The sequence below is a fragment of the Chiloscyllium plagiosum genome, chromosome 21, assembly GCF_004010195.1.
Source record: "Chiloscyllium plagiosum isolate BGI_BamShark_2017 chromosome 21, ASM401019v2, whole genome shotgun sequence".
NCBI classification, from domain to species: domain Eukaryota; kingdom Metazoa; phylum Chordata; class Chondrichthyes; order Orectolobiformes; family Hemiscylliidae; genus Chiloscyllium; species Chiloscyllium plagiosum.
Genome location: NC_057730.1, coordinates 43706585 through 43722516, shown reverse-complemented (window position 1 = coordinate 43722516; position 15932 = coordinate 43706585). Strand labels below are relative to the sequence as shown.

The window sequence follows — 15932 nt, the reverse complement described above, 5'->3', positions numbered from 1 at the left end:
AGGTGTACAATATAGTTCAATATATCACATACATGACATACACAAGTATAATACATCCAAAATATTGCAAGTTCCCCAAGACAGGAATGTACTGTAAAGACTCAGATACGTTCCATTATAACTGAGATGCACATGCAGCCTGTACACACAGGCTTACTCTGAGGTATGGGCAGTGAGTACATGCAGTAAAATCCTTGCAATCCAGTATATACCTCAATATAACATTCAAGACTAGGAATCTCCAATAGTTGTATTAAAATTCAAAAACTTCAGTAAGTTGTGAGATAGAAGCACCTAATGTGAACTAAATGGTGTCAGACCAACTCACCTACATCCTCATCAGACACTGACAGTCTGCTCCAGCCCAAGTGGATTGTGCTCCTATTTATGTTCTTTAGGAGCCACCTACCTCAAACCTGATCAAATGTCAACCTATTCCTTTCTCTTCCATTTACTTCGCTAGTTTCTCCTTGTACCTTCATGCTATTCAGTTCAACTATTCAATTTCTTTTCAATTATTTACTGGAGTTATCAGTCATTCTCTTACATTTCTGTCTACAAACCATCCCTAGCTTTGGTCAGCTTTAGTTGCTGTTGATGACTTCTCATGTGGTGCAGGTATATTAAGAACTTCTAGATGCTCTTGAGGATCTATTCTTTCTTTCTATCTTGTGATCAATCCAAACCAATAATGTTGTTCTTGAATTAGGGATTGGCTGGGCTCCAGAGAGCAATCGAATTGTGACCTGTGGCACTGACCGTAATGCCTATGTCTGGACCCTGAAGGGAAATGTTTGGAAGCCTACTCTTGTTATTTTAAGAATCAACCGTGCTGCCCGCTGTGTGAAGTGGTCACCAAAGGAGAACAAGTTTGCGGTGGGCAGTGGATCACGAGTGATTTCTGTCTGCTATTTTGAGCAGGATAACGATTGGTGAGTTTGCAGCAACTGTAATATGAAATACAACCAAAGGAGCATCTACAGTCAGATCTTCTATAAGGCAATGTGCAATCCCATGTAATAGAAAAATCGTGCTTTAGAGACAGCACTGTGAAAGTGTTGGCACTGTAATTGTGTTACACCCAACACACGTTTTAATGGTTCACATTGTGGAAACGGCGTCCCCAGTTTATCAATTGCATGACAACGAATTTGTGTTGACGAAATGTGTGTTATAACAAAACGACCTGTCCAAAATAATGCAGAGCACAGAGCTGCTTCTGTTCGTCAATAAACCATTGACAGTGAGAGGTCAGCCAATGTCTGCTGTTGGAAAGGTCAGATATTGCACAATTGATGAGCTTTCAGATCCTTGTCAGTCCCAAAGCACTGCAGAGACAACTGAGTATTTTTGAATTATAGTCTAGGGAACATGGTTTCAGTTTAGGCATAGCAAGTCCTACAAGCAGCAATGATTGTCTTAGATTCATTGGTTGAGGGATATGGTCCGGGGAGATCTGCTCTCTCAGTAGTGTTATGGGATCTTCTGCGTTCCCTGTAGTTTAGTATCTCATCTGAAGGAAGGTACATCCAAAAACGCAGCACAGCCTCACTACCTCACTAAAGTGACAGGTCTATTTCTAGTCTCTTGAGTAGGAATGGAAGGAGGCTTCAATCCATAATCATTTGACTCAGTAAAAATGGTACTGACCAAGTTATTGTTGACATTACTGTTCTATCAGTGCACAGGCTGCTGCAACAATATAAAGCAAATGTTTTGAATTGAATCAGAATGTTATACTTTACCTGCAGGTACTCTCTACTGAAAACAGAGTTTCTGAAATTCCATTAGGCAGTGCAAGTGTGCACCTTGATTATCCTAACTATCCACTCCAAGTTTCATTGCAAGGACCTGTGTTACTTAAGAAATTATTCAACTGTGATGTGGAAACTCCCTCTGTCTTGGTTATTCAACTGTAAATGTCTCGATTTAATGAGGGTGTTAAATGAGCTAAAGTGGAGGGGAGGGGGGGGAGAAGCTCTCCTCTCAGTAGTCAGGCCCATTGCCCAGGCACCAAGAATGGACACTCTTTGAGAGGAAATAATGGGCATCTTTGCATCTGGGAGAGCTGGGGTGGCATTTCAATCTTTCAGTATTTACATTGCAGCCTGAATCAAAACTCCCCCATTCCTAATGGTCCTGCAGCAGATGACTTTAGGCAGGTTGAACTGAGTTTCGGGGGGGGGGGGTGAAGTTGCTTGATTTTAATTAACACAAATGTCACTTGGAGCAACTCCAAGAATTCTTAGTTGGGAAAATATCACACGTCACATTCTTTCCGAAGAAAGGGCTCTTCTGAGTTTGGGATTAAACCACCTTGAAGTTGCAGAGCAAATGGTGTTGTGATCAATCACGGCATATGCAAGTTGCTGGAGAAACCCAGCAGGTCTGGCAGCATTTATGGAGAGAGTTAATGTTTCAAGTCCAGCGAGCCTTCCTCGGGATGGTTCTAAAGATGAGTCACTGGACTTGAAACATTTACTCAGTTTCTCTCACCACAGATGCTGCCAGACCAGCTGGGTTTCTCCAGCAGTTTCTGTTTTTGTGTGTTTCAGATCTCCAGCATCCAAAGTTCTTTGTATTATTTTAGTGATCAATCTTGACTTTGGTACTTGGTGTCGGTGCTGGGAAAGTGAACACTTTCCTTGTCGAACAACTGTCGGCCAGGACTGAAGAAAATTCTTATAACGTAGAAAACAATAGCACTTCTGGTGCCTGCTGTTAGATTAAATCTTGGATTAAGACGAAAACTACGTGTGTACCCAGGAAAGAATGAATGAAACATACTTAAAGAAAGTCTGGATCCTGTGTTCCACATCACATCAGGATTTCAACTTGCATTTTACAGGTGGGTTTGTAAACACATCAAGAAACCCATTCGTTCCACTGTGCTGAATCTGGATTGGCATCCCAATAACGTTCTGTTGGCTGCTGGATCCTCTGACTTCAAATGCAGGTAATGTACTCAAGACTTGATGCATTTATCACTTAAAATGTACTTGGCAAGATTTGAAAAATTAATATTCAGTCTGCATAATATTTGATTTTATAATTGAAATTCACTTTGTTAGGAATTCACTTCCCCAGCGTCTCTGGATTAGTAGTCCAATGGCTACTTACCATGACACCCATCGCATGTGTTATAATTGAATAGGCTTGTGTCTCTGCTGTGTGTATTCTACAGTGGAGTATACAATTTATATTCTACTAGAAATATGACGTGGTTGTGTTGGGACACGAAGCAGTTAGAAACTCAGGCAAGTGTATGATAAGGGAATAAAACTGTTGTAAATTATTGAAACCCAGGAAGTTAAAAAGAAGCAAATTGTTTTTCAATATACAATAATGAGAAAAAAGGTTGATTTTGTTCTTGATCACCAGTCCTTATCACACTTACTGTCTGTCTCCTATATTCACTGGTTTCCCTCTCCTGATTTCTTGCATTCAAGATTTCTCAGGGAAAGTGGTAATGTCACTGGATTAATAATCCAGAGTCTGGACTAATCGGTGTGATCATGAAACAGTCAACTGATTGTTGTAAAAACCCACCTGATTCCCTAATGCCTGTTATGGAAGGAAATCAGTCATCCTTACTTGGTCTGGCCAACATGTGACTACAGATCCATAGCAATGTGGTTGACTCTTAACTGCCTTCTGAAATGGCCCAGCAAGCCATTCAGTTCAAGAAAACAGAAGGAGCAGCAACAAATGCTGGCCTTACCAGTGATGCCAACATCCCATAAAAGAATAAGTAAATTAAAATTGATGTGTGCATTGAAATCTATCTCTCCAATTTCGATGTCACAATGATTTAATCTGGTTTCATCTGAAGTTGCCAAGATAGATTTCAGTTGTTTGGAGCAGGGTGCTGGGGTAAAGAAAATCAGCCGCTGCTACCTACTCGTAGTTTGAAGCCTATTACTGAATGTCAGGGTCAATCTCGGCTGTGTGAAGTTCCATTAAAGGCTCTCACCAGTCCCTTACAGATCATATGCCATGAATTCAGGGAGGTAAAAACAATAGCACTGAAGCTTCCCTGTTCTCTTAACTGAGTTTCATTACTGTCTGTGGATTTAAGACAAACAACTTGAAATATCACATTGAGTCTGCAATGCAACATCCTTAAAGCTGAGCCAGAGTACAAACAAAGCAAAAGTAATATGAGAAAAACTTTTGTTGCTTTGCGAGTAGTAAGGGTCTAGAAGGCATTGCTTGGAAACGTAGTGAAAGCAGGTTCAATCGAGGCATTCCAGAGGGGCATTGGATTATTATTGATAAAATAATGTGCAAGGATATAGGGAAAAGGCAGGAGATTGGTGCTAGGTAAAAGAAACAATACAAGCATTATGGGCTGAAGTGCTTCTTTCTGTGTCATATCACTTTGTGATTCTGAGTCCACAATCATTGGATTTATCACCGCTCCAGGGCAGATAGAATCTCAAGAATGCACAGTGCTTGGCAGTAGCTAGCTGTAGGAATGTAGCCTCGTTGCCAGCATTCTAACTACATTAATTTGTTCTCATCATTAGGGTTTTCTCTGCCTACATTAAGGAGGTTGAGGAGAAACCGTCACCCACACCATGGGGTTCAAAGATGCCATTTGGAGAGCTGTTGTTCGAGTCCAGTGGAACTGGAGGCTGGGTTCACGGAGTCTGTTTCTCAGACAGTGGGAACCGCTTGGTCTGGGTCAGCCATGATAGCACTGTGTGTGTCACCGATGCCAACAAGAAGTCAATGTAAGCCTCCATTTTAATTCAGACATTCAACACAGTTAGAGAACACATTTTCATGAAAAAAGTGATTGAGGATGTAGTATCTTGCAAGTAAAAAGTACACTTTTTAAAAAAAAATTCAGACAGTATAGTAGTCTTATTTACCATCAAACTGACACCAGTGTAGAGCCCCTCTCATGCCTTGTGTTGATAGTGGTTACTTGTGATAGGATTAAAGGTCATTGGACAAAAGATATTCATAGTAAACCTTTTGAGGTTCAAGGTGTACAGGACTGCTGAGTAGGGTCCATGCGGCTACATATATCTCCAAATGAGAGATCTTGTTCCAGAGTACATGTTTTTATGCTAAAAGGCTTCTGCACCATTCTCTAACTCAATCAGGATAATGCACACACTCCCAGTGGGTATTCTGGTCTTTCCATTAATGTAATACTTATTGATTATAGGATAGAAAGTAGACTTCATTGTCTCTGTGTTACTGATCCAATGCTCACATAATGACCAATTCTGGGGATTAACCTCCTGTGTCCCCAGGAGATCTGCAATTTAGTTGGATCATTTCTCAGGCATCATTGACAGTTGCCTGAGGTAGGCAAGCAGACTCTTTCCTCTTTAACCCTGTTGAAGGGCTCCTCCGGAAGTTAATGTCTCTCGAAGTCGGGCAGGTTTCAGGCTGATTTTGCTCTGTTTTATCAGCAATGGGTGCATCCTAGGGATGGCTGCCCCAGTCATGTTCAGTTGGAAAATAATTTCCATGGAACCAGTGAAAGTAAGATCCCTTCTCATCTCTCCCCACCAATGCTGCCTGTTGAGCTGTTCTCCCAGTGTCTTACACTCCCGCCTAATGTCCACATCAACAAGGTTGCCAGTCCATATTCTTATCATATGTTGTGGGAAAACTGTCTGTGGAGTTGCAGCAGATACCTGGAGCTGACTCAGATTTCAGGTACTCCATTGATCTCCTCACCAAGGCATGATATGGCCTTTCACCCTGAAACCAAGTGCTGCTGAGAGTCTAACTTGTGTTCCTTTCCAGTCCTATTGATGACTAAAGCACATTGTTAGTGGTAAAACTTTGCAGCTCTTAAATGACTGTTGCCATATCTAACATTGCTATTTATGTAGCTGAGCAATACACACAAGTCCCAACCCAACTTGCTGCTGAGTTAGCTGTGTGCAGAGATCTACAGTAAGCCTCAAGTTGCCTTGCCATTGGAATGTTAATGTGTTGGGAAAGGGTACAGTTCGGATCTGTTGCAATAGTATCTCATTGAGCCTTATGGCCTTGTTCTGCGCTGTGATGCCTCAGAGATTTAGCTCTGTAGTGTTTAGAGGTTCCTGGGACTTTTTTCATTCTCTTTCTTGGTTTGCTACTGACCTGAGTTATTTTCTTGTTTACAGGATTGCTACCCTTGACACAGCATCTCTACCTCTCCTGACTGTTACATTTATCACAGAGAACAGTTTAGTCGCAGCAGTAAGTCACTTTGTAGAAATCCTCAGATACTAGACTCTGTTTGCAAGGTAGCAGAGTGTTGCTGTGGCCACAAAGGACCAAGCTGTTTGGAGGATATTTCTTCTCTGCAAACTTGGCTGACAGCTAGGAAACAGTAATAGTCAGTGGATACTTTTCAGGCTGGAGGAAGCTTTTGTATTGGCGTTCCCCCATGTGGTGGTATTGGGGCTCTTGCTTTTCCTATTTAAGGTTTTTGAGAAGATCTGTAGCTTGGGTTGTGGGTGAGGTAGTTGGTTAGGTCGCCGAGCCGCTGGGTTATCATGCAGCTGTTTTGTTACTATGTTGGGTAACATCATCAGTGCGACTTCTGTGAAGCGCTGTTGTTCTGTCCTGCTTGGTTTTATGGTCCAGATTGCTGGGGTGTACGTCACTTCCGGGTCTTTTCTGCATTAGTTTGTACACTGGATCTATTTGTGTTTGTTGATGGCCTTTTTGTCTGAAAACCAAGCTTCCACAAATTCTTTTGCATGTCTCTGGTTGGCCTGGCCTAGGATAGTAACTTGCCGTAGTTAAATTGAAAAATTGAATTGATCACCAACAGACAGAGTGCTACCCAGGAGCAACTTCACTTCCTCCACGAATGCCTTAGACAACAGATTACCACAAAGCGCTAAACAACCCACAGGCCAGACACACGGCAGTACAGAACCAACGCAGGATGTTATGGGTCATGATTAATGATGCCCATAATCACCTTCAAAAATACACACTGGAAAACTGCACGCCAAAAATCACAGTACAGGAATTCTACCAACAAACAATGGACCACCACTGTTGATAAAGCCATCATCACTGCACAACATAGGACCATAACCAGGAAGAGATATCTCTCCAGCAGAACACTCAATGGCAATGAGAAAGCCGTTCTAATATATGCGGACCCAACTACAACCACAAAGACGCTGACAGAACCGACTTCCTGGCTGCCTTAGCAACAATACTGAAGACCAATGAGACACAGCAGGCAATCCGGCAAACCATAGTCCCTGCACTAACCTGGGAGAAACAAGTGGAACATCCACAGTGCACCAGAAAGGAAAGCGTTGAAAGGACTCCTGGAGGATAAAAACAATATTATAACTATCATATGTCCTTTGTCCACTGGTAATATAATGAACAGACAGGACTACATTGAGAAAACACTGACACTGCTGGACAATACTGAAACTTAACAGGTGGAGATAGACCCAACAGTGCAACTGGCTAATAGGATTACATACACGCTGAACAAACTTAAACAAAACGGGACAGTTAACCAAAACAGATTAGCTCAGGATGAAACCAGAAGGCTGCAGCATGCCTTGCTTTTATGGACTCCCCCAAAGTACACAAACCAGACATCCCATTCATACCCAGAATTTCACCATCAGGTACACCAATACATAAACTATCCAAGGAACTACAACATAGACTGAAACACCTAGTCAGTGGGTCACCCCACTCCATTCACTGGGCCCAGGAATTCATTGACATCCTCATTAGCACTAAAATTGACGAGGATAAAATCATGGTTTCATTTGATGTCGCAGCCCTATTAATCTCCATTGACATACCACTAGCCAAGGAAAGGATTTGCCACACTACGAGAGGATCTAGTGACCATTATTCCAAGCAACACCATGAGCACAGACAACATGGTCAAGTTTCTAGACCTTTGCCTTGTCATCCACTTTGTCTTCAATAACCAGATCTACCAACAGGTCAATGGCACACCAATGGCTCTCCCATCTCAGGATTAATAGCAGAAGCAGTCATTCTGAGACTTGAAAACACAGCCGTTGCTGATTCAACCAAAACTATGGATACGATAAGTGGATGACATTTGTTGTGGAAGAAAAACACCACCTCATCAACCGTATACTCAGTGGTATCAGGGAGGAAAACAACAACCACCAACTCCCACTCCTCGATGTCATGGTAGAATGGCTGTAAACCCTCCATTGGTCATCCAAAGTATACAGGAAACTCACCCACCTGGACCAGCTCCTCAACTACAATAACAACCATCCCAATGTCCACAAATGGAGCTATGTCAAGACACAATTTAAAATAGTTGTGGTTCTGTTCGCCGAGCTGGGAATTTGTGTTGCAGATGTTGTCTAGGTGACAACCTCAGTGCTTGGGAGCCTCCTGTGAAGCGCTTTTGTGATCTTTCCTCTGGCATTTATAGTGATTTGTACCTGCCGCTTCCAGTTGTCAGTTCTAGCTGTCCGCTGCAGTGGTCAGTAGATTGGGTCCAGGTCGATGTGCTTATTGATTGAATCTGTGGATGAGTGCCATGCCTCTAGGAATTCCCTGGCTGTTCTGTTTGGCTTGTCCTATAATAGTAGTGTTGTCCCAGTTGAACTCATGTTGCTTGTCGCCTGAGTGTGTGGCTACTAAGGATAGCTGGTCATGTATTTTTGTGGCTAGTTGGTGATACAAATCACTCTAAATGCCGGAGGAAACATCACAGTAGCGCTTCACAGGAGGCTCCCAAGCACTGAGGATGTCACCTAGGCAGGGGACAAAACATCTGCAACACAAATTCCCAGCTCGGCGAACAGAACCACAACAATGAGCACTCGAGCTACAAATCTTTGAACAGTTTAAAATAGCTGTGACACACTGCAACATACAGTGCAAAGAAGAGGAACACTTGGGGTATCCGTTGTTAGCAACGACTTTGTCCATCAGCTTTGTCTATTCATGTCTGTCCAACAGACAACGCCAAGAAGTTACTGTACCTACCAACACACTGGGCACCTTACCCTATGTGAGAAACATATCAAAATTAACTACCAGACTGATGACCATTAGGTATTATGGTGGGACACCAAACTACAGCCACACTAAGGACCCCATACCCACAGCATACAGGACCAATACAGTATACAAAATACCTTACAATGTGCATTACATTGGACAAGTAGAAAATTAGCCATCCAACTTCATGAACACCAATTGGCTGCTAAACACATGATCCACTCTCCCTCATCTCTGTACACACAGACCAAGAGGACCATCAATTCAACTGTGCCAAAGTTACCATCCTAGGACAGGCCAACCAGAGACAGGCAAGAGAGTTCTTAGAAGTCTGGTTTTCAACCAAAAAAAGGCCATCAGGAAACACACAGGCCAAGTAGGAAAACTGCTGCAGAGAAGACCCAGAAGTGACACTCACCTCAACAGACCGAACCAGAAAAACAAAGTGGAACAGAACAACAGCGCTTCACGGGATTCAGACTGATGACATTACCCAGTACGGTAACGAAAAATCTGCACAATAACCCAACAGCTCGGTGAGCTAACCAACTACCTTGCCTATTTATACTAAATGATCTGGATGCTGGCATGCATGGGATACTCAAAATTTGCAGACTACACCACTGAGGAGCAAAGTGTTAAACCTCAAAAGGACATTGACACATTGGGAGGATAGGTGGCAGGTGAAGAGAATGCAGAGAAGTGTGAGGTTGATACACTTGGATATAAACAACCAAGAGAGACAGTTAGAATAGAGGAGAGTAGTTCTGAACACCATTTAGAACAGAGAAACCTGGGAGTATATGTGCATAAGGCATTAAAGGTAGCAGGACAGCTAGAGCATATAAATAAAAGCATGGAGGTTATAATAAATGTTGATACTGGTCATCCCTCAGCTGGAGTATTGAGTACCACATTACAGGAAGGATGGGAAAGCACAGGAGAGATTGCAGAAGAGGTTCACAAGAATGTTTCTAGGGACGAGAGGATTGATGAAGCAGTGGAACTCATTTCCTTGGGCAGGAGAAGGCTAAGAGGAGATTCGATAGAAGTTTTCAAAATCATGTGGGGTCTGGTCTACTCAAACTGATCAAGAACCAGGGGACACAGCTTTAAAGAGATTTACAATAAAACACAAGGTGAGAAAAACTGAGTAGTTAAGAGTCTAGAATGCATTGCATGGACATATTGGTGGAAATAGGTTCAATGGAGGCATTCAAGAGGACATTTGGTGATTATTTAAATAGAAACATTGCGCAGAGTTATGAGGAAAAGGCAAGAAGATTGGTACTCAATTAAAATGCTCAGGACCAGTGTAGGCTGGACGAGCCAAATGACCTCCCACTGCACCACAACAATTCTATGAAAACAATTATTTCACATACTTGGAGGATGTCAGAACTTGAGATGCAGAGGTGATTTTACCAGAATGGTACCTGACACAGAGTAAATGAAGAAAAGCTTGGAACAAGGAATTCCAGGTTCAAGCGATTTAATGAAATGCTAAAAATCATAGAGTTTGAGCAGAGTATATGAAGAGGTACTGTCTCCACTGGAGAAGACATAGATTTAAGATAATTGCCAGAAGAACCAAAAAAAATGATGTACATCAATACCTTTACTGAAACATGACAAAATATCCCAAGGCACTCCACTCCACTCATATTATACAACACAGAGTTGCAAAAAGTAGAAGATCAAACGTTCGATCAAAGATAAGGTTATGGAGTGTTTCAGAAGAGAAAATTTGGTAGAGACAATTCCTCTGGCCTAGCAGCTCTCAGGATGGTACTGTTATTCCAAGAATCCTTTATCCCTAATATTGTTGCTCAATTAATGCAGCTTCCCCAAAAAGATGACTCTCAGGTTGTTGGCTACCCCCGAACAAGACATTCAATCCCTGCATGGCACAATTTAAAGTGAGGTTAAGAATGTGAAATCACGGTGTTTTTAACAAGGGTGCATTGCCTGGACACCCTTGTTAAAAACAGTGATTTCACATTCATAACCTCACTTTCAATCCCTTTCATCCAAGCAAAGAGGGGTATATCTATCAAATTGCTCATTGCTGCCAGCTGAGAGCAAGGCCAACTTCTCACTGATCCTGTGAAAGTTAGCCTGACTAGATTTGCACGGTGACTGGCCCTCAAGGGATCTTTTAAAAGGACTACATGTGCCTGGATATCCTCAGCCCAGCATTATTAAAAAACAATTGGAAGGAGAAATCTTTTCAAAATTTTACATTTAATCACTTGTGTAGTATCTTACATAATGCACATCAATAAAAGATGACAGCAGGCAAAGAGAGCATAAAATTAATTCACTAGTTGTAAGCAATTTTGCAACTTAGTGGGACTGAGGGTTCAATTTGTGTCTGCCGCCTTTTCTCAGGGTCACGACTGCTACCCAGTGCTGTTCACTTATGACAGCAGCAAAGACACAGTGACGTTCAGCAAGAAACTGGACATTCCCAAACAGAAGGTGCAAGGTGGAATGACAGCTTTGGCAAAGTTCAGGAACCTGGACAAAACCGCCTCAGCTGATAACACCACCACCAGCCTGGAGACCCTGCACAAGAACAGCATCAGGTAAGGAGTGCAGCTGTCTTCCAAAAGTACCACTTCACATTTCTGCTCATTGCACCATCATGAATTCAACAATTCTCCTCATTACCTGCCATTTTGATAAATTTGCTCTTTCAAGTCTAGGGCATTTTGTTTTAGGAGAACAGTAAGCATAAAACAGACTCTTGGTGTGAGGCTTAAATGAAAGACTTTTGAGAAACAAAATAGAGAGCCAATCAAATGTTGTAAAATAGGTGACTCGAGCTAAGTTTTAAAACCGAAGCTTCTGGCCAAGAAGGAAGCCTTACAGTCCATACAAAACTATCCTAACTCATTTGATCACCACTTTCTCCATTATTTTAACTGTTGCCGGTAAACAGTGATGGCTTAGGTTTGCCCATCAATGCTTTCACAGGATTGGGACAAGCCAACATTGGCTGTCCATCCTGTACCTGCTTCCAAGGAACTTTCAGTTGCAACATGACCTATGAGGAGGTATTTTCAGTGAAAAGCAAAGGAACCTTGCAACATACAACTGTGTTCAGGGTGTTGATGCCTCCACCTCCGGTCCTGAGAGTTACAACTCTTGATGCCAAACTAATCCCGCAGATTATAGCTCAGGTCCACCATACAGCTCATGAAAGAGCAGATGTTATATGACTAGTTTCCTGGAGGAATGTCATTGCTCAACAGATCCAAGAATCTGGAGGAATGACCGTCTCCAAAAGCATAAATTGTTCAGAATGTTCAACAAGGTGGGAAAAGGGGTTGATACTGAGTGTGAAAGAAGAAATTAAGTTTGCAGCTTAGTAGGAGTAAAGGGTTTCCAAGAGGCAGTGAAACGCAATGTGGAGAGGGTGTAAAGCAGCAGTCATCTGTAATGGAAAATTGGAGATGGTCATTGAAATCAGGCTTTGGAAAGATCAGAAACTACAATGAGATCAAAAATTGTTTAAGGGCAGTAGTTATATGACAGAAAATGGCTATATATCACAGCTTATAAACATTAATCCAAATGATCTGGTCAATGAAAATCTATTACTTCAGAAAGATACTGAACACAACCAGGAATTTTGTTTTCCATCCAGTGCAGTTTAAACATTTATTTCTTGTAATCATTTCAGCATTCTGGGTGACTCAGTATTCCACACCCATGGAGATTGGCTTGAGAACAAGTCAGGCAGTCTATTATGCAACGTCTAAAGTTGTATGTGCCATTGATTCACTTTTGTTTGTATTCTGATGTTTTGACTTTTTGCGCTTTGCCTTCCATTCCCCAATGAACAAGCAGAGACAGAATGACCTATTCTTAAGTCTGCGTGTCTATATAGCATATTATGTCTGCTTCTGAATTAGTTCCATACAACAAAGGTTAAATTTATTCACCTTTTTTAAAATGGTTTATACCTTGCCAAACTGACTAGGTTTCACAAGAGCAGTTTGTCAGTAAAAGAAACCAATTGATCTTTAAGGTTCAAAACTGCAGAGTTTTACTGAACAGAATCTTATGTTAGAATGAAAACCAAGGAATCTTAACTTGATGGCTCACAAGTTGTTTCTTAACAGCTGACTTCCTAGATTTCTGTTCTATGGTTAGCATAAATCAACCAGAACTCTACATAATATTGTATAATAATTATATGCTCAATCTGTTAAAAAGTAAATCAGATCTGATTTCTGGTCTCAAACCTACAAGTCTAGTAACTTTTTAAATTTTACATTGAGTGGGCTAACTTTCTAGTCCGCACCCTTACTATTTGACAGCAAACTTCACCAAGTGTTTGTGCATTTCAGCTGCGAAAATGCTGAGTGCTTCCAAGTGACAGCAATGTGCTGTTCTGCTTTATGTAAATTACTATGAACGATACCTCCTGCCTGATTTCAGTATTTGTAGATTTGAAAGGGATATCTAACTAAGACCTCAATTCTTCATTTTTGTTACAGCCAAATTTCCATTATTGAGGGTGGAAAGAAGAACTGTTCTAAGTTTTGTACCACTGGTATGGATGGTGGAATGGCAATCTGGGATATTAAGGTAAAAGTTACACTGACTATTCCTCTCCACTTCTCCCAATACCCACACAAGATGCTACAACTCATTAAGTTGGGGTACAATCTGTAGAGTGACTGTTGCGATATAGCAACACAATCTAGTATGGTACTGAACTTGAGAAACAGGAGGCCTAATCTGTGATCTGATCTCAGCACTTGGAGCCAACTACTATTTGTTTTGCATTCCCCCAACTCTAGTAAGATGTTAGGATATAGAAGCAGTATTTCCACTCAGGCAATCCCAGTAGGGTGAAGGAAACAAGTCCCATCCCCATGCTAAAATAGAGAAACATTTAAAATTTTGACAACCTGTGTTAAAAGGTGCAGTCTGGTTGCTAGTCCTGCTACAGAACACTTTTCTTGAAAATGTATTGATGTGGTTCATTCACTTCACTTACTTTCCAAATACCTCCCTGCTATTATCCAGTTGGTGTCTCAAATTTGCTTAATCCATGGTGCTGTGTTCAAACATCTGGCCACCAGGTGGCGTAACAAGTTGAGTGTCTCTTTCATAACAGAAGAATCTCCTGTCACTAACAGCTACATGGCTATACCTGGTATTAAATAATTATTGAGAATGGGTGCACAGCGCAAAGCAGCCTACAGTTTGGCACAAACTGGAAAAACTCAAGCTTTAAAGCCAGTTGGGAATTGAAAACATCCTACTGTTCTTGGAAATTGAATTTTTTTTCCAAGGTGATTTTACTCAAAACTTTTCCAAATGGAATATTTGAACCTTTGTCCTGTGATCTACTAATGGAAGACAAATTGGAGTGTGGCTTCTCTCATTACAGAACAGCATGATAAAAACTTTTTTTTTGGAAAAAGTGCATTTGAAGATTCCTTGTCTTAAAATGAGTTATTTTTTCTCCCTCACAGACGCTGGAAGCTGATTTGAAAGATTTGAAGATTGTCTGAATCATTGGACCAATGTCTTTTAAAATCTGCAAGTCCTTAAATTGCCCTGCCATTCTTTTTCACATACCTATGCTTAATGCAACATTTCAAATAAGGCAAAAGATGTTGACTGAGTGATGCCCTTTCTTATAATCCATGTACCTAACAATGCCTGGTACACTTAAAGGTACAGGAGTCTCAAATTCAGTGAATTGCTTTGCAAAGACTGTCTTACTTTTAAATGCTGCGTATGGTGCCTTGGGCAAGTTCCATTTCGTGTCCTCAGGGGTTGTCAGTTTAAACTTAAGATTTTCTAAAATGAAGCAAGAATCTATGCTGTTTAATTAGTTCCAGGCTATCTTTGCTGGTCATAAGATGAAATCTATCAAAATTCTTGGAGTAATAAAATTAACTAATCAAGCACATTTTAGTTGGTTTTCTTATTTGTTTTTCTTCTGTTTGTAACTGGGGAATAAGCAATTCTTCCATTAAGTTTGGACAAAAAGTAAAATACTGCACTCATCTGAGAATGTGATACTGACATAGCTTGAACAAAGGATGCATGTTCAGTGGGTAGAAAACAGGCAAAAACAGTTAACCTGACCTGTGCTCAGGGTGGTTTTGGGGTCTGTTTCAGTTGCATAATTGTTTTACACATTTCCTCCTGTTGCTTATATATTTCATCGTCTCTTAAGTTTTAAAACATTAATCTTCTCCACAGTAAGTTGTGGCTGAACAGATTTAAGAGTGATTTAATAGAGATGTTTAAAATTATGAAGATTTTCAAAAAAGATAAATAGATGTTTCCAGTAACAAGTAGACAGGTAACCAAAGGACAATAACAGAAGGTAATTGGCAAAAAGACAGGCTCGGGAGAGAATAACTTTTCTCAAGCAGTGATTATGCTCTGAAAGGGTAAGGAAAATAATTTCAATAGTAACTTCCAAAAATAAAAGGTATCAGGAGTAATTGAATAGCTGTTCCAGCAAACAGACAAGGACTGATGGATCAAATTATGTGCTCCTGGGCTTTATTAATCTAGTAAATCCATTAGCATTCTCCATCTTCGTAAATTATTTACAGGTTATTGAAACTATTGACTCCCGACTTCATACACTGTGTTCCTGTGCACTCCAGTTTTGGTCAGGTATTCCAGTTCTTATCTGCCAAGAGGTCTCAACCCAGATCGTTTCCTTATTGTTTTCAAATGTCAAAGAGTTTGTTTGTTTCTGACTGCAAATTGAATCATGGTAATCCCTGATTTATATTGCTGCCATCTAGTGTATCAAATCCAAACTTAGAAACTATAAAGGCCATTTAGCCTCAAAGCGGTTCTTCTGAGAGCATGACTAATACCTAGGACCAATTGTTGTTTGCAGAGAAATTTCTAAATTTCATTCCTGAAAGTTATCGCTCTGATTTTTA

General features: G+C 40.9%; 1 protein-coding gene across 1 annotated transcript in view; it reads left to right on the top strand.

Annotated features, from left to right (window-relative positions):
- LOC122560808 (actin-related protein 2/3 complex subunit 1B-like) overlaps positions 1 to 14930 on the top strand; it is a 33044-nt gene extending 18114 nt beyond the window's left edge. Inside the window, exons 4-10 of the mRNA XM_043711918.1 lie at positions 710 to 932; positions 2849 to 2956; positions 4530 to 4736; positions 6135 to 6210; positions 11386 to 11582; positions 13503 to 13593; positions 14490 to 14930. Of these exons, the coding sequence (XP_043567853.1) occupies positions 710 to 932; positions 2849 to 2956; positions 4530 to 4736; positions 6135 to 6210; positions 11386 to 11582; positions 13503 to 13593; positions 14490 to 14528 (941 nt within the window). The 3' untranslated portion in view covers positions 14529 to 14930. The remainder of the gene's footprint in view (positions 1 to 709; positions 933 to 2848; positions 2957 to 4529; positions 4737 to 6134; positions 6211 to 11385; positions 11583 to 13502; positions 13594 to 14489) is intronic.
- The last annotated feature ends 1002 nt before the right edge of the window (positions 14931 to 15932 follow it).